Consider the following 23,529-nt stretch of genomic DNA (forward strand, 5'->3'; position numbering starts at 1 on the left):
CTGGAAGTTGTAATTTACAACCGCAGAGGTAAATTTCTGAAAGACATTATATCGAGGAAAATTGACGTTTTAAGGTTTAATGATCAATTTGTGATTCAGTTCTCCCCAATTGTATTTCCCGAGAATTTAATACGGATTCTTGAATTATGTCACCTGATAGAGAAAATTGGCGATTATTATATAAATTATAGACTGTTCTGCACAAACTGCTTTACCATTCATATTCACCATAATTTGACCTAGTCCATATTATCATAAAAAATTAATCATAAATAATGAATGAGCCATATCTGTTTCTGTTTTCCTCACTTAATTATTATTTAAATAGCTCTACACACCGATATTTCAGCGGAATGGACTTGGAGGTTATAAAATTAACTTTATAACCATACCCATTTCGAAAAGGAGCTTGAAACTAACTGAGGAATATTCATGAAATTATTCTCTGCACTACCGTTTTTTCCTCGGTACCACAAGACAGGACACATTGAAATGCACAGAATTATGTTTACGTATAGAATCTGTTCCAAATCTGAGAGCTGTCCCAGCCATTACTGTGTTTTCATCAGGAACTAATTTTAATGAAAAATATCCAGACAAATACTGTCAGCACTCAAGTTTATCAATACCCGGCTCATTCATAAGTTCATAAATAAATTAGGCATCATGACTGAAGTTCAGTTTTTTTGTTTTTTCTCCTCCTTCGAAAATCTACACTACTAGCTGATTAGGCCGAATAATCCACTGTTGAATTTTTCGATTTAACGAAATTGATTGATATATCTGTGTCAAGATTCTGTTCCTTGTCGAACTTTCAAATATTTCCTAACTTTGAACCATCACTTGATGAGGTTATTCGAATATTTCGATGACTTCATCCTCCAGTAAGGTGGGTCAAACCGCATATAAGAAAATTTCCACATACTTTCGGTCTCAAGAGGCACTTCTTCAGAAATTTGTACCGATTGCAATGCGCATGGTCATTCTCATTAATCTCCTCGTCATAATAATATTCTACGCCAATTTTCATTGTATCAGAAGATACATATTATTCCAGCTACGTTATCTGGGTGTTGTTTATTCATGAAGAATAATAGAGATTTTACACTTCTTCAAGCCTTCGGCGTTGATATGCTTTAGAGGAGAGGCCATTTATCCTTAATGATATACGTAAGAAAATCATACGTAATTAAAAACGAATCACTGGGATCAAGTTGTATAAAGAAATGCCTCGTATATGCTGATGATTACTGCAAATAATATTCAAATCAGTACCATTGACATTTTAATGATGCAGTTTGATTATCTTCTATCCGACTCAACAGATGCAAATGTTGAACGTTGGCAATATTACCAAATCCCATTTGCAACTCGGAGAACCTGAACTCATAGAAATTGTAACTCAAAATGAATTCTTCTTTGTAAGTTTTTGAGAAGTGGGGGTTGTGAAGAATGCATGACAAGAAAGGAGTATCAAAATCACAGTATAAACAATGAGATATTTTCACTGAAAAAAAAAAGATCTTCGGGTGTAGTTTTGATTATCGTCGACGTTTGATCCAGTGGAATACATACTTAACAGATCTCAGATAGCGTTGTACGGTGCCTATCAGGCAATTTGGTAGAATCTCGTTATTGATGTTTTCGTATAAATACTGATTTTCGGATGGAACGTTGTTTTATTTATGAGTTATTCGAAATTATTCGTATTATAATAACATACCCGATTTGACGTGAACCGTAATATAAAGAAGCATCTATTGTATGGTAATACACGCAGTCGATGAAATCGGAGACAAGCAAATAAGCTTTTCTCTCACGTATTCTCCTGTCGTCTTTTAAGCTACGTGTATACCTATGAGTTTTCTAACAGATCTCTCTGATGATGACTCTTATTTCGGAGAAAATATTAACTCAGATGTCAAGCTCCACCATGATTCTATAAAAATGCAACAATTTTTTGTCAAAAATATTTCGATTTGTTTCAGTATTTTAACTTTTGTTGTTGTTTATTATTTAGTTATGGAATGATCTTGTCATCAAGGAATAATTGTCATCGTATACCTGAGGACTTAACTTGTCTGAATCGAATTTATGATGAAAACTGATCATTATCAAATATACAAAACCTTGCAGTAGCTATTATAAAACCAATGTTTTTTTTTTCAGACGAAGACCTTCCAAACAAGATTCGAGTGGCTAGATAAGGTGGCTTAATCAGGTGAGTCCTAGATTCTGTTATGTTCTTGATACATTCCCAGAAAGATATAGAATTCTATTTTTTTTTAACGTAGGCCGATAGGACATGCTTATGAATCGAACAATTTTCAAATCTTCTTTTTTCCGTCAATTCTTCCAGCTTCCTTGAAACCGAATCAAAATCAAAAAATAAATTTTTCAACAAGTTCACTGATGCGGCTAGATATTGAAGAAATGATAAATTCAGACAGAAGACCGAAGCCATCAATCCTTTTTCATCAGTTTCATATATTATTAAGATTGTATCTCTGTCGATAAAATCTTTATTTCATTTCTGATATACAAGGCTCTAATCATTTCGCTACAATGAAGTCGTCCAACGGTATACCATTAGTATAACTTAACGGAACAAAAGACGTACAATTAAAAATCATTTAGTTGATTCGTATAGCGTACATCTATCTGTAATAATCCTTTCGACAACAACTTGTCGGCGAATCAACCTCAAATTTCAGATAAAATGGTTGGATGTTTACGTGAAATTCTTCATAATTTCCAAAGAGAATCTTTGAAGTAGGTAGAGAGAAAAAATATAATACCCCCCAAGAAATTTTTGCTTTCGAGACTTGTTCATTTCAAAAAACGTATAGAAAAAAAACTTTTGTTGCCTGCGCTCCCAAGTTCAAGTTGAGTTTCCAAAATTACACAAATAAACTTATGCCTTTCGTTGTCGAGTATCCTCATGAAATCTTGAATGAGTAGTGTCCATTTTCCGACTATAAATGAGTAGTTCTGCCCATAAAAACCATTCAAATTATGTTAATTCTCCGATGAAGGTAGGAGATTGTGATATAAAAACCAGCATTCTTCGGTATTTTTCATTTCTCAGGCGGAAAATATATCTAATCATGCATCTAATTCAAACATATTGTCAACGCACGCAGTGGTCAGTATAAAACCCGTTCAAAGTTAGTGAAATATGGTTTTTATCAACTTCCTCATCTCTTGAATATTCAATAAATTTTTAATATGGCCATCTCATACTAAATTTATTAACTTAAAATAGCTTTAAAATGGACACACAGATATGAGACTAGTAAATAATAGAGTATAGTACTTAGTACTATTTTTCTGATGAAAATCTGCTTTGAAAAAAATATTTAGTAGCCATAAGGCTGAGAAGTTACTTCACACTTCTTTGCATGAATGTGATCCGGAACATTTGGCCAGGTTCCTTTTGAATGGAATAACGGTACCTATCAAGAATTTTGGTATATTAATTATAAGATTGTCTGTTAGGAAGTATTAATCATTTTTGGCACATGTAAGAATATTTTTGACTAATGGAATCTCCATAGGAATTCTTTGTTTCGCAGAAGATGATCAACAGATTTTATTTGTAGTCGTTGTTACTAAACGCTTCTTCCATTTTGGGCAATTTAGGCGGTCGATGACCCATAGAATATTGAAGAGTTTTCTCACTCAACATAAGGTTAAATGTTTTTTCACAGCTATCGTTGGCCATGAAACAACAGTTTATTAATGATTGATAATGAACTTCCTATTTTCACCGATGACGTAGATGAAGCAATCGAAATTGCTCAAGATTTTCAGCTAGATTAAAACGAAAGCATTCCAAAGCAGGGGATTTTTCAAGCATGCAATTACATGTGTACCGTGATCAACTTATGAGATTATCTGTATGTTAGTATCTCAACGGTATCGTTGGTAATGAATGAGCTTCGAAGGAAGTGGACATCGCAATAGAAATTCGTTTTTATGACTTAGAGATTTCGAAATGACCCGAGCCCAGGGCATGTCGATACCATTCTTCGAACAATGATTTTCTAATAATAATGCACCAATAATATCTTCCGTAATAACACGTTCCGTAGAATTATAGTATTCCGTATTATTATTACAGACCGACCAAGCTGAAACTCCAAAAACAACTGGCGAAGGGACATCATTTCCAATCATTATTCCTTGATGATATGAATTTTTCCCGCATCTATTAATTGCTATTCGTTTCGGAATTTTTGTTTACGATTCATTCAAGTTTCTGGACCCTGAGAAACTTCTACCTGATGGGTTCCGCTATATTCGCGTGCGTGTTTCGAAAAAACTGACGAAGTTTTTTGCTCCATTCCTCAAAGGACAATTCCGATAGTTCATTTCCCCGTTTGGAAAGTAGATCGATAGGCAAAATTATGAATTGAGATTTCTCTATCGAAGATCTTTCGGTTCGAAGATTTTATTGAGGTTTATATCAGTTACCCATCCATTGAACTTTTTCAATGGTCAAATGTCAAGCTACCCCTGAAGTTATGGTTAATAAAGTATGGAAGGGCATTTATAAAGGTTGTCACGCCATCTGCCATGTCCAGATCAACTGTTTACATTGTAATTTAGTCATTATCAGATTTGATGTTGGTCGAATGAAATACGACAGTTTACTCAGTAGAAATAGAGTGATCAGATTCTCCATTAATCGGTTTCGTATATTAATATGAGCCAAACATTTGCGATTTCTTATCAGCCTACACGATCCACTATCGCTGAATTATTTGGGATGATAATTGAAATTGATATATTTCATTTAGGTAATTACGAGTGTCTCTCTGAATTTTCGTGACTTATCCAATCTCTGTGATCAATGAATGCATCGGGAAAACTTGAGAATCGGAGTGGAGAGAAAGAGCAAGATTCGACGTAATTTTTTTTTTGTATCGAAGCTCCTGAATCATTCATCGCAAAGGAATAAGGATCAATTAAGGTTGAAAAAACGAGATAACCTAGTCAACACTCCACCGATTTCTTGGACTTCGGCGTAGAGCCGAGTCATTTCAATTAATTAGTTGGTTTTTAAGTGATTCGCTACGAGGTATCCAATGTTTAACTCCTCAATTTGGAGGACTAATTACCAGGGTCTTAAAAGTATCTATAGGTAAACATTCGTATCAAAAAGGAACGGAGTTAGCGGATGTTTTGTATTCGCACAGATAAAATCAGCATTCCCAAGTAAAAGGAGGAGCCATACACCCACAACGAGCATTGTTTCCAGGTATATCAGCCTAGATATCAGCGCATGCATCGTATACGGAAATCAGAAAAAATAAACAAAAGAGGAAGCAGATCATTTGCTGATCTTGAAGGCTAGATCATCTTCCTTTCGTCTTCATTTCCAGACACTTGTTATAATCATGTAATAATCACGCATTTGCTGGATAGGGCCAAACGTTATTCCTTTATTCGATTAGATTAGTATATGCGGGTTACAGAACTCAATTTTTATGATTGAATCGTTAAATTCTCCGTGCGAATGACCGGCTAATTAAAAAACTCATTGCCTTCGAAGAGCAGCGGACCTAAATCAAAACTTGGTAGGGGTATTAGTTGTTATTTTGTTGTAGATGTAAATCAGTAAAGACGAAGTTTAAATTTACGAGTGAAAATAAACCGTAAGTCCGCCTATTGTTGAACAATATGCGTTTGTGAGCGCGCACAAAAGAATGTAATGTATTGTGGATTTCAATGCATAAATTTCAAAAAGCCAGAGTCATCTCCTGGTTGGTAGTGATAGTTTTTCCCAGAAACATATTTAAAGCCCGATATTGATTGAGAAACGTCTCTATTGTTCGTTCAGTTTAAACCATTCACGGGTTTCTCCTGCACTCAGATCAATCATTATTGAAAAATTTATTGATATTAACGTGGCCGATGCCTACTTGATGAAAATCCATAATTAAACTTGAAATTGAAGTTGTTTCGCTATAACCATAGCATTTTCGGGTGTCTATCTTCAACCTCCTTGTTAAATTATCATCCTAGTGAAAATCAGAACATCAAATATTGCAGGATAATATCAACTTTCATACATGATAGACAGCTTATTGAAGGAAAATTACACAGGGCCTAATGGTTCGTTTTTTTACAATTGTTCCAACTTCCGCTCGAAATATTTGCTGCTCTGATTGGAGGTAACATAATACACTCTCAAAAATAAGAAACATGCTTCCGAGTATCTGCCTAAAGATATGCGTGTCAAATAAATTGAATGACAGGCAAAGGACATTTCCGCCTTTGTGCCAGCACCGCTTGATTCTTTGCTTTCCTCATTTTTTTCCGCCACTAGTTTGTTCGAAACATGTTCAAGATATTTATGGCGTACTTCATTCAGATTATTGACATTTGATATTTGCTTGGTTTATCGAAGGTATTCCTTCAATTGTGCTCTAATTCCTTATGAAGAAAGTTCTGAAAGGTTGAGATAGAGAAAGGAAAATTGTTTTATTTCGAAGAATTCGAAATTATGAAGCTTGTTGGGCATGCTAAGCCTTTCAGTATATACTTGTCGTTGTATACTGTCAATTCCTACTCGAACATTGAATTCATTTCGATTATATCAGAATTAATAATTGATTGTCTTCAAGCTTCATGTAAATTCGAAACTAACTCAATTTTTGAATAATAAATATAACGGAACAACTACTTCCAACGCTTAAACTGATGACCAGTTAACATGGGTGTATTCTTGTGAATTCTTTCGGTCAAGTTCTTCTTTGCTTCAACTATTTTGGAATCAACTCGAAGTTTTGTCTGATTGGATTTTTTTTCTGCATTTTGCAAAATGAGGAGTTGTAAAAAACTTCCGTGATGGTTCAAATTTATGCTTGATATTGTCTGCAGCAAACTTTTCCATTCATTGTTGGGGCAATGGATTAATTGGAAGGAATCCCTTCAGTTATGATTCAATTAAAATGTACAGTAGAGTCGAAATGAATCGATGAATTTATTGTTTTGTTCCATTCGTTCCGCTAACAAATGAAAATAATAATGCATTTTGGGATGCACGTTTTTTTTTCGTGAGAATTATTTGTTTTCCTTCATCATAGCATGTTATTCATTGAATAGTTGTTATTCTTATAACTGAAGGTGCGGTTTTAATGATATTCTTCATGACGTTCTCAGAGCAGTCTGTTGTGCAAACGAGAATGAACTTTATTCTGAAGATCGTTTTGAACGAAATGTGGATATCAATTTTCCAAGGTATCAATTTTTCGTTTTCAGCAGATGTATTTACATAAAGTTACCCGGCATGAAAATAATAAATGTTACCAAAGTGGCGGTTCGGGACGTATCATTACCTTTTTCAACATATTCAAATGCGTGCGAATTCTGGTTTCGAATAATTCGATTGATAGAAATTTGAGGCCCCAGGTAAGGCCCCAGCCACCGCCTAGACGGTATGCATAAGGCCCTTTTCAGAATGAGATGCGGGGATTGGCAATTTCATCCAATTTGATTACAATGACATACCAGTCTGGCTGAATATTTAAGGTCTCCGTAATCTGGAATTTTATTCAAATTTCTTTATACCTGATTGGGAATCGATAAAAACTAGCGTTCCTCATTTCCATCTCGTTTCCTTATTATGTTATCCCATCGTAACACATAATTTAAACTGGGGTATTAATACATCAAGTCGTTCGTATTCTCTTCATTCCTAGAACTTTTCAGGCGGTCTATTTTCGAAGTACGAAGCGGATTGAGGATTCATACGACCGTCTCTTTTCGTTTTTTCTCTTATTCCCTCCGACTCTATTGAATTTCTACTTGTCTACATTCAATAATCAATAATATTAAGTAATCATTCAATCGAAACATTTATTGCACAATGGTAATCGCCTAAAAAAAACATGGGAATTCGAAATTGGTATTATGACTGATGAAATTTCAATCCGAATCCATCTGATATCGGTGCTCGTTTAGCAGAACCCAATGTTGTTCGAGAGAAAGTCATGATCACGAATTGAAAATTCAACCTATTTACGAGAAACATGACTTGATACTTATCCACCATCCCAGTCGGTTGGGCAATTCGACCAATTCGCCGAATCGAAATATTTCACACGTCAAAAACCTTGGATCGTCAATCTCGATATCTTCGATTATTGACGTCTTACATCGATCGGAGAAAAGCGACCTTTTCCACTCACATTTTGACAAGATATCACCATGTTAGAGCCTTACCAGTCTCCTATTTGAAAGAAGATGATTAGGTAAATGAATTTAGAAAAGACATTTTTCTTGTTTAGTCAAGAAAAACTCACATGTCCCTGTGTATATTCGCATTTTTTTTCGAGCCGTAATTTCAAGCCAATTTATCATCCTAGTGGAAAATTTTTTGCTCTCCATCTTGGCTTAACTTTGAGCTAGCAAATCGGATGTTTCTGATCACCTAATATACTCTCATTTGAACCCAATTGTTCTCTAACAAGTGGAGAGAAAAATTTTTCACTAGGGTATTAATAAATAAGCCTGAAATTATGGCGTGAAAAAAGTTCAAAGGTGGTTTTGCTAGCTTTAGGGCGGTTGCATAATGTGTCATGTGAAAACACTCTGGGCGGACCTTTCTGGCCCTTTCCAAGAAACATCTGGACCAATATCGTGATCCGGATTACTGTGTGAAACATAATTTTCGATGGTTAAAAATTCACAGCGGTGAAGCTGAACCGAACATCGTTTGTTGGTTGCGACGGGCAGAAGTTACGTTGTGATCGCATGCCGTTGTCAAATTAGGCATAATTTTAATCGACAATATTTACACTTAATGAGCTCATTTCGGATATACATAGTGTTTTGATTAACAAGTTATACGGCCTGGTTCGAGGTCCCGCTGATACCGTTACGATTCTTCAATTCGCCAATAAGATAGATGTAATTAATGGCGGCTTCAGTACTCGAATATGCCAAATTTCTCAATAGGCCTCCCGTATTATTTCTTCGAAGATAATAGGACCTGTCATTTTGCATTCTCGAAAAGGTTGACCCCTCTTTACTCGCTTATTAACTGCTGAATATCGACTTTCTTTGTGGCATTATATTCGGAACTAGTAAAACGTCTTTTGTTACACGGTCAAGAAGCATTCACAATTTTCAGGTAATACAAATTAGCGATACAATGGGAAATCTGATCTATACCTGAAATTCTGGAGGTGACACGAACAGTCCAATCATTTTATTCAAGACTACCGCATCCACAGCCAACTCTTTTCGAAATAATAAAACTTCCCTTCCGAATTTCCGATACAAAATATTCAAAATAATTCAAATCACTCTGGATATTTCATTACCCACATATAGGTGAATATTCTCTTTCGGGAAATGAACTGGCCAAAGCAAAAATTGGAAAATTAACTTTTCGCTTTCTGCCCAACTCACACCATGATACTCAGACACCAAATTAGTTATTTTGTAGAGTTAATTGCAATTTTAATTGAATGTCGGCTCGATGTTGACATTGTTCGGATGAATAGAACACCGGCAAAAGTTAATAAGTTTTGGGATTAATATTTTATTCCTGTTTTTTCAACCTAGTATGGAATTACGATTTCCCATGAATATTTTGATATGATTTTCGAATTGGACGTGGGAATTTTCATTTTATTTCGCTGGATATCTAATCGAGCAACTATATCATATTGATAGGATTGAATTTCTGTTATATTGAGACGTTCTAAAAAAATCCGGGTACTGTCATGTTCGGTTTTACGACCAGATTATGTGGGAGGTGATTACAAGGCTGAGTAGGATGATTCGATGATTACCATCGGTGCAGTTTCTGCCGGCAAACATGTAATATAAAGACGGACTATGAAAGTGGATAAACTTGGTTGAGTGACTCAACTCATTAGGGAACTGTCATTTTCCTTTAGAATGCGATATCCTTATTATCTAGAAAAACGGTAGGTACGTTCTGGTCCGACGGTTCAAGTTCCTAGTGGAGGAGGAACTGCTTACGTCTACTACGAAATCGTGAAAGTCTTTGGTATATGAAACTCACATGCTGTTTGTGGTGTTCCAATGGACATGAAAGGACCTAGCCGAAGACGGGTGACTGAAGAGGAGTACGTTAAGGCAGACGAAGAGTACCAGGGACAGGGAAGAAGTCGTACTGACGAAACAATTAAAAAAAGTGCACTTCCTCACTAGGGCCATGGTAAAAAGCCGTATCTGCACAAAACACTGTCACAATCACTCAAACTCGCATCCTTTTACGTTTGAATCTTTGATGGAGAAAAGGTTCGTGCAAGCCTCTCTAACCTATTGTGTATCGCACATGATCACGCGGAAGAAGCAACGGTATGTGAATGCTGCTGCTGCGGTGCATCTACCCCTTCAAAGAGCTGTTCACAATCTGAAACAACCGGTGTGGTGCGCCAAGCTCAGACGCGGAGGTTCGAAGCTCTAAAGCTTGTTTCCGTGGCCGGTCGGACTCACGAACGATACTCTCTTGGCCTCGGCAGGTGATGTTCAACTTGCAGGTAAAAGAGTGAAAGACTAAGGCATTCGACCCGCGCAACATTTCTCAGTCCGTATTGTCTGTCTGTCCAATGGCCTATCTCTCACGAATAATCCCCCAATTACTATTTTCTATTATTAACGCACGATTTCCCTCCTATGCATTCAGCTCTATCATTTTCATTCAGAAATACAAATAAAAATGCATCCAGCACTCCTGAGACAATCAGCTGAAAAGTCACTTGTTGGATTCATTGATCAATATTATTAACTCCTCTTCGAACTCTTTTCTTTTTCGATATTCTGATATTTTTTCGTGAGTACAAAAATATTTCTCTTGTTGTCCATCACTTACCACAACATTTTTTGAGGCTCCTCAAGATTCCCCAATGTTTGGTATAGGTTCAGCAGATGGGGAAGGACTTTCCAATCAAAAGCTTCCAAATTTGTTTTGACGAAAATAATTTTATCGTGTCCAAATTGGTATACTCATTCTGGTCGTTACAAAAATATTCGGTATGACTTCCGATGTTGAGGATGGTGATTTGGTCCCACGGTTTTCCCTTCTCTTATTCTTTTTCATTACATTTTTCAGCATTTCACACCTGGAAAATCAGCATTCAACTTATCGAGCCTTCAGTTCATATTTCCTTGTTTTCCAACCTAAACCACCTAATAATTTCAAATGGTCCTTTGCGGTTTTCCTATTGTGCTCCTTTTAATAAGTGTTTTTCTGATCTTAAACCATTGTTGACTCAGTTAACCCTCAGTTAATGCAAATCTGTTAGTGGTGTATTAATAAATGATGGAATTCTATCAAGTACCTGTGAGGTTCTTAAGTTTATTTCGGTTTAAATGATGTATAATTTCGTCCAACCCTTTTTTATTCATGGTTTTGGGTTCTCACAGTGTATAAAACTGGGAATGATAGTCCGCATCGACAATCATATCTATGATCGAAATTCTTGCTTATAGCTAAGTGAAGTACATGCCAAATATCTCGATAATAACCACCATTAATTAACCTTCAAGCTCATTGATGAGAGGTGATGATATGTTCATCGAACGTATATCCATACCATGAACGTACGCAACAATTTTCAATTAGGTTCACCTCTTACAATCCAGTTTAAAAGGTTCTCAGTCCTTCTCTTTTATAAAGTAATGGGCAACTTGTTATTTTAGATTAACAGTACCAAAATCTCTTATCCTTGGTATGATGGACCAGAGGTTGTTTGTTGAAGGAAATCTGACGTCACATAGACCCCTTCTGGAGTTGTCGACGGCACGCCATTGTGTGTAAGTGCATCGTATGCATATCTATAAACCCGCTAGGAAATTCCGAAGACTTCGGCTCTGCGGAGATTCAGATCTTTAAATAAGATCCCCGCACATTTCGTTGCGAGTATCGCTATTTTTCCTCATACGTTTCCCAAATTAAAACTTCGATTCGCAACTTATCTCTACGCTCCCCATGTAAATTTCCGAACTGTTGGATCTGCCTGCAGAGAGATTTTTCGACCTCGATATCACTTCGTCAAAAATTCGGAGAATAAGATCCAAGCGGGTATCTGTTGATCCCAAAACGTTTTCAACGTAAATATTTCTGTCGGTGATACTCAAACAGTGTTGTTGATCAATCAGTCCTCAGGTCCATGAATGACTGAATTAAATTCAATTCTAACAGAGAAAAAAAGTGGAGAGAAAAGCGAGTCAACAGGCAACAGGTAATGAAAGCTTCTTTTGCCCGGTGATTTGTCCGTTGGCGATTTTGGACTACATAATTCTATGCCCCTTTCTGGCGGTTACTCTATTCGGGAAGTTGATTGAACGAAGCTGCGAGAACTAAACATATTCATTTAGTTTTACGGAACGTTTCACGTAGTCCGACTTCAAACTCAACAAAAGTTCGTTGAACTGCTTCAGAACGAAAATCTGGTAAATATTAGAAGAGTGGAATTGTTAGGAAATTGCACATGGGCTAGGTTCAATTAATTAGGGAGCAGGATTCGTGAGTGAATTTCGGAATGTACTTGTAAGGAAAATATTTCCAAAGTTCATTTCAATATTGATCTTAGGAATACATGCAGTCAGCAAGCGGAGAGGTCTAGTTATTTGGTGAATCCATTAGAGTGTGCCTACTTGCCCAAATGTAATGACTTCTGACCCGTTGAAAACTGTTCGAAAATAAATTTACTCCCTCGTCAAAACGTTCAGAATTGCATTTCCCATTTCTGTACTATTCAAGTAATTGAGATTCTTCAAGAGACTTCTATTTTTGTGTGCAAAAAACCATCTCCTTTACAATCTTAAATTATTTTTACAGAATTTATGGAAAAGTTCTCCCTGAATTTCATTAAAAAAATATATTATTTCTTCCCTTTTCTTCTTCCATTCTGTTGGCTAGATGTTGCACCTATTATTTCTGAATAGCTGGAATTATTCTGACTGGTCGTGAGGCCTATTACATCCAGACATCATTTAACTACAACAAAGGCGGTTGAATTCATCAGTTGCCAAAAGTGGATGGCATAAAAATTCAAACAGGCGACCAATTTGGTACCCATCTCGATAGTGGTATGAAAAGGCAATTCAGTGATATGTAGAGATGAAATTCCGTGTATAGAATCACATCTGAAAACTGCGACAAAATAAAATGAATTAAAAATGAGGCAGTTGGAACAAAAGCAACCTGATAAAAAAAGAATATGCTGTGTTAACATGAGTCCCATTCAATTCAGATTGTTAGAAAAGTACAACATTCTTGTCAAGGTTCCATCTTGTTTTCACAAATCCAAATAATTTACATGAAGTCCTCTGATCCGACCGACTTGGTATATAGTCCGGGAGGTTACGTTGCATTTTGATTGTGAATTCATGCCGCTTGACTTTTTTGTGCAGGCCATAGTCTGAATATGTCCAGCTGTCAGAATCTTGTCAGCGCTGGTTGAAGGATTATGTACCTCATTATCTATAAAAAACAAAACCAAAAACCATTTGAATGTATTTTAACATTAATACATTTCAAGTTTGAAAAATCCTACATGAAATCAAATCAATCAATATAAATAACCCTTTGCTTCTAAGCTGAGGAATTGTGAGTATTGAAGAGCCTTTCAACCCCTCTATGAATATAATTTCAAGTATTTCAGTATCAATTTTAGAGTCATTGTCGATATATATGTTTTTCAATGGAATATTTATGATAAATCGAAGGATGTGCAATGATGGGCTATTCTCAATGCTACCTCCCGGACTAGTAGTCAGAACTGAGGCTAGATCATGAAATTTTTTAGGGCTGCACAATATAAAAATCGACACTTTTCTTGGTCCCTTTTGTAACAACTAACGAGCTAGCGGTGCTCGTTATTCCTTCCAAAATTTCACAGAAACATTTTCACCAATGCACCTTTGTCGAGTTTTTCCTGATGCGTGAAACAAAATAACGATATTTACATTTTTGCGTCTGCATCTCGGAAATGCAGTACGTTTTGGTTGCGTGAGTTTACTCCCTAGTAAATTATGTGTAGATTCAGTGCTTTGGGATGATCTAACATCATTAGAATTCATTCCTTAATGGTAGTTTCATTCAAATAAATATTCGATTAGGTTGCAATTATTTCAGTAAGTTACTGAACATTTTGGGATTGTGTTATATTTCACAAACTCGATTATAGTTGTGTGCTGAAAGGAAGTTTGAATAAATATTCAATATCCCTTTTGAATAGCTATATTTCCCGAACAGGCTCAATCATTCTATTGATTCAGAAAATCAGATTATATCTTGGTGAATTTTTTCATCGAATCCTTAATAAGTCAACGATAAATGTCCTCAATTATGTCAGGGCTATGTGTACCATTTATTGACGTCCGTACTCCTTGTAACAACTGCCGCGGAACTTTTTAGAAAAACTCTGAACAAGCCAATAAATGAACTGTCATTCTGGTATTCTGGTTGATATAGTAGTCCGGTGTCTTCATAAAACTTAGCCGATGGATTGCTGCTTATGGTCGGAAAAAGTATTACCTACTCGCTGGAAATATTATAGCGTCACGATTATTGTTTTAAATTTACAGCATCGAGAGTAAAAGAGCTGGTTCTCATTTTTTTTTCGATTGATGAGATAATTGCTCATTCTAACTTGAATAGATTCCAACTCACATTAGTGATTGATGTTACACGGGAAGAATTGTAAGATAGTTAAAGTTTCAGGAGAGTGGTATTAGGGTAATTTTTTTGGAAAATAATGTAGGGCAAAACGATAATCGCTTTATAATTGCTGAAGCCCTTTCCAAGGGTTTCAGCAACCTTTTACATACGTTCAGTAGACAAAGACCGCCTATTTGTTGATGTGCTATCATCCCTATAAATATTGCTCGACATTTCCGAATCACCTTGTATATATTCTTCATCTTAGGTATTGATTTTGAACGACAATGATCGAAAAGATTTGATATTCAACATAATTCTTGATATTGGCCCAGATCTGTAACTGTATAAGCTAGATTCTGCGATCTTTTCAAATCTGAACGGCATCAATAAAATGTATCTGTTCAGATATCAGGATAACTTGATATTCGAAAAATGTAGAGCGTCTAGATCGATCCTGTTCCTTATTCAGTTCTCAATTTGTCTTCGGAGATCAGGACTATTATCAAATATGTGAAAAACTTGCATTCAAGAAGTAATGAGGGAGCTTCGTCCCCATGGTAACACTCTCTGGATGTAGGAACTGGTAAAGGTAAATGATCAGAATCGGTCTTCCCAGTGTCATATGTCGCAGGAAATGCAGTTTTCACAACGCTTGTGTAGGAGAGTAGGCACATATACGTATTTAAGATGCCCTACTTTCGATATCATTTTTTTTAAATGATAACAATTTATAGTATTCAATTGATGTGACGAACATTTCTTGAAAGTCCATAATAAAACTAGAAATTTCACTAGGATGAGCTAAAAAGACCACTAGACGAACGATGAACTTTATGTGTTAGACATATTCTACCTCGAATAAAAAAACCAGTTGAAATAAGGGAGTTCTTCGCGAGCTCTTGCTATATATGGAAACTGGGTATCTCTCTCCATCGAACAAAAAAATGAACAGAGCACTGTCCTTCCCTCGAAATAGCAATAAAAAAAATCAATATGAAATTCCTGTTGTGCTTTCCAATCATTTTTCGAAGGTCTAATGATAAAATTGGTTCCATATTGTCGATCGGTCTTTTTACCTCCATATCCAAACGCATTTAATGGACAACTGAGGCTGACAGTCAGTAGTTAATACGATGTAGACGCGTCTCAGTAGATATAATTAAGCTTATAATTTCTTGATGGTATTATTGATTCAGCTTACTGAATTCTTAATTACGCATTATATTGTCTGAGAATCGCATACTCATACGATCGTTACAAACTTACAATTAATAATAAAAATTCCAAACGTTGCCATTGAGATTCAAGTAATTATTCGAGATAACAAATGCAAATCAAACGGCATTTTTATCATTGCTCGAGACCAGTACGCCAACAGGGGCCGTCAAAATTGTTATTCAGCTCATGCACACCTTCTTGTCGGCCACAAAGATGCAGGCTCCTTTGTACACTCCATACTCTCTTTTTTCAATTTTTTTCATCTAAAATTCCAGATCCATATACTCCCTCCTGTCTGATTCCCGTTCAATTCAAAATAGCTAGATGTGAAAGCACTGGGATATAATCCGAAGAAATTAAAATGTGAATTGATAGATGTATAAATAATTCAATTGGTAAGGTCGACAAGCAATTTCCTCCAAATAAACACCGAACAAAAGTGACAAAAAGGAATTCGCTTAATTGCTGTAAAACAGCTTTTATTCCGAAGGTGATCATTTTAGCGCTAAAAATGTCTGCATGATATCAGTATCCCTTTATTTGTTCCTCGCTTGAATCAAGATGTAATATAATAGCTGGGGGGACAAAGCCTTCTTGAACGGTAGCTGGAACAAAAGAGCTTCTTGCACTCAGCGTCCACATTTCGAAAACATGTCTACCAACATCGCTCGTTCTCATGTGTCAACTGTGAGATCCTTGTATACAGGATGGCCCAATTTCGTGTCGAATATGATCCGGTTTCGCGAGATAACCAAAACTCTTTTTCAACAGCAATTTAGAAATCGATACATTCCAAAATAAGGCAGCTATTCTTTCGATAATCGGTGTTATAATTATGTTCATTGCATAACTTTGGAGTAGTTTGACGTTGGCTCGACATGCAAATTCTACTTGAGCCTGACGGGTTTCCAATCAGAGTCATACCTTCGAATCGTTTAGCAGTTGACTAATTGGAATGCCTTTGGTGAATAGGTGTCAGGAACATCAAAGTGGACTGTTCAAAAACTGGCAGTGGCGACGTAACATTCAAATTCGAATATCTTTCATCCCTCTATTGAAGCTTTACAACAGGTGGAACGACCATTTCACGAATATAGTGGAATTAATATAGGATAGTAGCAGAATTTGGCTTCCAACGTGGTATTTGCTGTTTCACAGGATACAGGTCCTAATTGGCCTTTTATATCGTGCTTGAACATCATTATTACATCCTTTATACAGCGTAGTGCAGTCGTCATAGGACATTGGATGGTTGCTCGGCAACACAACGAACTCTTCAATCTGTTCAGGTATACAAGTAATGATCTGGTGCCTAGAAACAACATCCGATTTCCGGTGTAAGCTGCTCTAAGCTTCCTTATACGCTGCTAACGTATTATGTTTTTGTGCATAACAAGAATTTCCCAATTTTCCACGGAATTCCGGCCGTTATGTCCGAATTCCGTATTAGATCCTTCATTAATTCCACTTTACTGCTACTTTCAGAGCAACTGAGATCCAACCACCCAGTATGCAATTTTCCGTTAGACGGAAAGTCCACTTTTTCGGCATAATTATATCAAAGTTCAGTCAGAGCTGCCGCCCTAATGCGAAACCAGTGTGGGAAAATTGAATGATGAGGTTGATATATTATGCTGAAGGTCCATAGGCAGAAGTTAGTTAAGGCGTCTTCATTTTTCTCATTGTTGCTCATTTTTCTAATGATTCATGTTCGAAAAACGAATGGGTTTATATTTTGGCCTGCTCACAATGTACTGATTAGAGAATACGATCAAAAAGAAGCGGTGATTTCAGGGTTCACTATTTCCAGTCTTTGTACCTTCGTTCTTGAGGGCAACTCGACTTATTTGTTTTCATTATTTGTTGACTTGTACGGTTTCGATCAAGATAACCTAATCAGGAGAGCACTCGTTATTTATAAATGGAATTCTCAAAAGATTTTTCGAGGGGTTGCTTACTTTCTTCCATTCCCACGGGTAAATGATGCAGAAATATTGTGATTGAAACAAAATGGTCAATTTTCATTGTGAACTTCTACTTGTTCATATTTGCTTTGCATCCGGTCATATGGCAGATGTTCCTCGCATATAATTCAGATACTTCTGGCTCTATGACCTCAACTAACTCTGCTTTATCGGAATTGATATCTAAGATTAAAAATCTACCGAAACTGCAATAAATAATTTCTTGTATTCGATGGAAAACAGAATTTTTACACTTTTTCTAATAATTTTTGGGCGAATTGGGTAATGCTTATCCTCGGGTGACCAAAACATTTCATGTAGATTCCCTCGCTATCATTTCATCAACCTACCAGCTGTTGTAGTTCCAGGAACATCAATTCGAGGACTTAATACGGCTGAAAAAAAAACCTAAATACCTCACGAAGCTTGTGAAGTTATTCTAGAATTTCCTTGTCGAATAGAAGCATCGTATCGTGCAACCGAACAGCAGTGCTAAATAATCGAAAAATAATTTACAGATCGAACAGTGTCAAAAACGCTGATGTAAAAATTGAGATACGGAATCGAAAAGTTGTTTTTCATGCGATGACTAATTATGTACTACGGAGTATAGAATTTCTTCAACACCTAAGCATCTGTTCAACAAAACAGCCTGACAGGACATGGCAAAAAGACCCATGAAAAATATCTCTGAAACACGATACTTTCGCTTATACCCTAAAAAATATATATACTTATAAATTCCAAAAGGAATAAAATCCACCCGAAGGCTGTATCAAAATTAACATCCAGATTGTATCGGAAGATAGAGTTGTTAATATAAAACAGATAAAATATACCTGCGAATGATTCAGACGATGAGCTGAGAATTGATAATTAGAATTATTATCTACACTTGCTTTAAAATACGCAGTTTATGTCTTGCACCTAACTTAATTACTTTTATACTCCACATTGAAAGATTCTTATTTTATGTTAGGGAACGACGAGAAAAGACAACGATGAATATATTCAAGAAAGCAATCATTTTTCTACCCACAAACCTCGATAAAATAATGACATCATACCATTTTGGTGCAGATAGGTTGTCGAAAAATTGAATATCATACAATTTCATCTTATAAATTACGCATCGTTATCTGGAGAAATTCGAAAAATCATCATGTCACCCACCTTCAAATAACGTGAAATCGATCTAATATGACGACAATTCAGGTAAATAGACGAGGAGTCTCTGTTACCAACACGTGATGTTGTAAATAAGTCATGTTTGGCCCAGAATCCCGGAAAATTGGCTCTGCTCAAGCGTTGTAACCCAACATAAAGCACAGATACAGTTAGTTTATATGTTGAAAGTTCTTAGATACAGAAGAAGGACTGCTGAGTAATTGAAAATACGTTGACGTTAACACTACACTGTAAAGGTTAATTGAAATTGTTCAAACAACGTAATGAAATTGAAAATTAAATTGTCAAGTTGGAAAACGTGAGTGTTGGATCTCTATGAATCGTGAAATAATTGGCCACTAAAACCTGACAAACAACAGCGACAGCATTGATGAAAAGGAGCCATTGAACTAGATAACTTCGAGTAGAGAAGGTTACGTTGGATCTACTGCTGCAAATACCCCACCAAACACTTGGCAACTTCAGGAATTTTCGATTTCACTAAAGAGTTCAAACCGAAACCCTTTTTTTATTCAATCGGATTATAAGATTTTTCTTGGTTGATTCCAAAGGTCATTGATTGAAATACTGAACTAAAACTGTCTGGTCTGAGGATTTGATTAATGATTCTGCTGGTTCGATATGGCTGAGCGCTGTGTGTAAGGGTGTACAAGAGTCTTATCGGTCTGCAAAAATCTCGAGTCTATAAATTTAATAGCCCTGTTTTAGTAAAGAAAATTGGCAATGTAATTTTCTGTCTGTAGTGAGGAATCTGGAACGGCAATCAAAGTCAATTCCCTAAAATGTATAGTATGTACGGTGGCTAAAGGTGGAGTAGGTACATCCCTACATCCATTAAATCCTAATTTGGAGCTCATGATTGGGTAGTTATTTTGCCCGCCCATAGTTAGCGCTTTGCCTTTCCGAGCGTTAAATCGCAAAAATGAATTGAAAATTGAGTGCAGACACCTATTTTTCATTACCTAGCAAGGTGAAACTCTCACTAAGGATGCTCGCTAATAAGTACCCCATTTATTAATCGAAATCTTGGGACAATCCTCGAAATTAATACTAGTTTTAATTATTATTAACCTGAAGATATTCTATGACTTTATGAAGGCCATTTTTTACTTATAGACCACCATCTCCTATCCCATCCTTTTTATAATTGCTCTAAATGAATTTTTTCCTTCCTTGAATCTAAAGCTGTGAACTTTTTGCAGGAAATAGACGATCAACCACCAGCAACAGCACATATTCCAGGGTAAGTCGATTGGTTTATTCAAAATTATATCTGAAAATTCAAATTTCCTCGAGTATTGGGAGAGAAAATCCGTGAAAAAGTACAGGACAGAATGACAATCCCCAAATGTCTTCTCTATGAATCTCACCAACTTTATTGCATTCAATGATATGTTACTTTGGATATTTTTATATGACATCTGTGGGATCATGTTAGCTAAAGAAGGAAAGATCGTCTTTAGTTGTTTCTCTACAAAACGGCAGTCCATAAAAATTCGACTCCAACATTTCCTTTATTTTCTTCGGTTATGATTAATTGAAACATTAAATTTGCCTGCATTATACCTATAGAAGTGATTTGATGAAGTATTTGTGTGAACTAATGGTCTGCACAACAGTTACCAACAATACAGTGATAATTACGGGCGCACATAAAGCTGTGCATGAATTTCAAATTAACCTTTGTATTCTGGTTTTACTATGGGGATCATTCGAACTTTCGTCCTCCGCGATCTTTCAGTCGATTCCAACTGCAACTAGACTGACGTCCTTCGAGTTGCTGAAGAGCCGCGTGTTTTTTTCGCACTCAAAATTTATTCCCAATAGGTTACGGTTTATTGGACAATCAGTGACGTGATCGATGGAATGAGGGATGAAAAGCAATAACTGCTAATTATAACCCAAACCCCCTTTATGCCCTATTAAAATGCGATAATCACAGCTGCTGCCAAGGTGTTTCTCGAAAACGTCGGCGTGTTAAACGAGACAAACAGAAAAAAAACAGTTCATTAGTTCCCTTAATAAGCTCTAGCAGATCCGAACTATTTTGACGTTTGAGGGAAAACATTATTGACAGATTACTGTGAACGATTGCACGCCTGCAACAAAAATGCCGTCCGCTTTTTTGGAATCTCATCGCCATATTAATATTGGTTGGACGGGTTATTTTAACGCTCGAAAGAATAAGGAACTCGACACGAAAACAAGTGTCAGATTAGGATACGGTCGAATTGAAGTGCAATCTCTCTGCGGAACGAGGGTATGGATTTCTCAGATATGGAAGCTGAATTTTTTAAACATTCACGGTCGGTTACTTGCACTTTTCTGTTTATTTATACTCGCCCAGAAATATTCGTTTGCATCTAATAAATCTCCTTACAATACTGATCTTTAGGCATCTGGATTCACTAAGGGTAGCTTTCAAAGGGCGTGATACCTTTTCTGAATCAATTTTTATCAGAAAATACGTATCCAAACTATATTTTTTGAGTTTTTTTCTTGACACAAGATACTCTTCATGGATCATCAATTAATCAAACTTTTTCGAGTTATTTGGAGAAACTGATTACCAAATGACCCATAATAGTAAGCATTAGTTCATGAAGTAATGAAACCTGCGATGCTACCATCATTTATGAAGACCCTTTATTAGATACCAAATGTAATAAGGACTCAACAAACGCATTCACATCGTTGCATATAATTTTATAATTGAAAAGAAACCATCCATAAGAGATTCGTGTCGTGCTTAGCGATTCGCCATTATCTAAAATAAATGGAATAAGCACTACCGTGAATGCCTGGCAATTTCGTTCGTTTTCAACACCTAGATTCATTGGTAGTCTTCGGAAATTTATTTCAAAATATTTCACGTTCCTATCAGATCAATATCAGCGAAATCCGATTCCTATACAGGGCGTATTTTGTCCCGAACAACAGACCAGCTCACATTGAAAATTCTTGGGTTCATTGGCGGGTGTATAGGCCGTTGGTAACATGTATAACACGAAGCACTTAGGGGAAAAGACTAATAATACTCAATTTGCAACCTCTGATAAATTAGTTGGAAGAAAATTAGTGAAGAAGGGGAAGGAATTTCTTTTATTGAATACTCAAATAAAATTGTCTTCTTGGCTGACATACAAGAGATATCTTATTGTTGGAAGGGAGGAAAGATTAACTTTAGTCCGTATTTCAGAGCGAAATATTACTTTCATTAAGTGCGTTCTGTTTCTCGACAAGAATTTGTATTATTTCCTGTTATTTTTTGTTTCATAAAATGAACACCAATGCCTTTCATCAAATACTAATATAACAATATTATGTCATATCAAGTATGTAGCCCAATCTGTTTTTTAATAGATTCAGTTCATTCAGAAAAATTTCTACATACGAAAAAAGATGTTTGATTCCTCTTTTACTCTTTGGGATACCTTTTGTTGACGTTAAATGAAAAGAAATGCGAAAAATGCGGATCAACAGGGGCTCGCATAAAAAACGATCGAACTTATAAATCACCGATAGAGAACAAAACGCCAAATGTTTGTAAAATCACGACGCGTTTGTCCATTTTAAATAAAACATCCGGCAATTTAAGACATAGCTAAGAATTGAATCGGCTCCATCGGATATTTTATTTCACGATTCATGAAAGGCCCTAGTACAATGGAACTCGCTTTTTTCAGGATCCAAATAAACTGTCAGAAGCTCCATTATACAGTGGGCAATTTCCTCACCTGACAAAAAAACAGGCCCCTTGTATAGTCACTGTGGAATTAGGAATTTACCCAATAGATTCAAAATTTCGGTCACAGGCGTTTATTGAAAAAATTGCACCCCAGAAACTGAAATAAGCAGGGGTTGAATTTTCAAATTAAATATTGTGAATCGGTTCAAACAATTCCTGCAATGATGCATGCTTATGGCTCTCGGTAAATATGGGAGTGTATATTATAAATACAATATGAAGGTAGGAGTTATCCTGGCAAAGGGATAATTCCCGAAATCCAAGTTTTGGCATTGTATATCTCTACATGCTCGACGTCATATATTTCATTAGTCCACTGAGCATTGTTGCGCCATCGCCATAATCGATTACTTTCGCTTCTATGAAATCAACTGTAGAGAACAATACGGATTTTATTCCCCGAACTAGAGTGTTGTCATACGAAGTTATTTATCGTTTATCGATAATGTGCAAAAACTAAGTCAGACCCCGAAAATTTCTGTGAAATTCGTTTGATGCTGTTCCCGGGCCCTCCATTCCTGAAAGAGCCTCCAAATCCTTTTTAGGGGTGTCTTCTTCAATATATATTTTCTATTACCATCACCTTTTTGTTGTCTCTTCTCAATTTATGAAATTTGCGTTTAGTTATTCGGAATGCAGTCGTTTTGTTCCATTCCTTAGAATTTCTATACATTTTCGAAGTAAATTGGAATCTGTGGGCATCGAGGCCAGTGTGACAGTAAACTTCGCGAACCATTTCATGGTTGGATTCCGTG

At 36.1% G+C, this 23,529-nt stretch overlaps 1 protein-coding gene and 1 long non-coding RNA gene across 2 annotated transcripts in view; one reads left to right on the top strand and one right to left on the bottom strand.

Moving 5' to 3' along the window:
* The window catches only part of LOC123321715 (ephrin-B2a-like), a 68,913-nt gene extending 58,389 nt beyond the window's left edge, over nucleotides 1-10,524 (bottom strand). Inside the window, exon 1 of the mRNA XM_044909448.1 lies at nucleotides 10,046-10,524. Coding sequence (XP_044765383.1) covers nucleotides 10,046-10,200 — 155 coding nt within the window. The 5' untranslated portion in view covers nucleotides 10,201-10,524. The remainder of the gene's footprint in view (nucleotides 1-10,045) is intronic.
* On the top strand, nucleotides 1,061-20,262 carry LOC123321716. The gene is made up of 3 exons (XR_006538912.1): nucleotides 1,061-1,170; nucleotides 2,170-2,221; nucleotides 20,229-20,262. It is a non-coding gene; the product is annotated as an uncharacterized LOC123321716 (long non-coding RNA).
* The last annotated feature ends 3,267 nt before the right edge of the window (nucleotides 20,263-23,529 follow it).

This window comes from Coccinella septempunctata, chromosome X, assembly GCF_907165205.1.
Source record: "Coccinella septempunctata chromosome X, icCocSept1.1, whole genome shotgun sequence".
NCBI lineage: Eukaryota > Metazoa > Arthropoda > Insecta > Coleoptera > Coccinellidae > Coccinella > Coccinella septempunctata.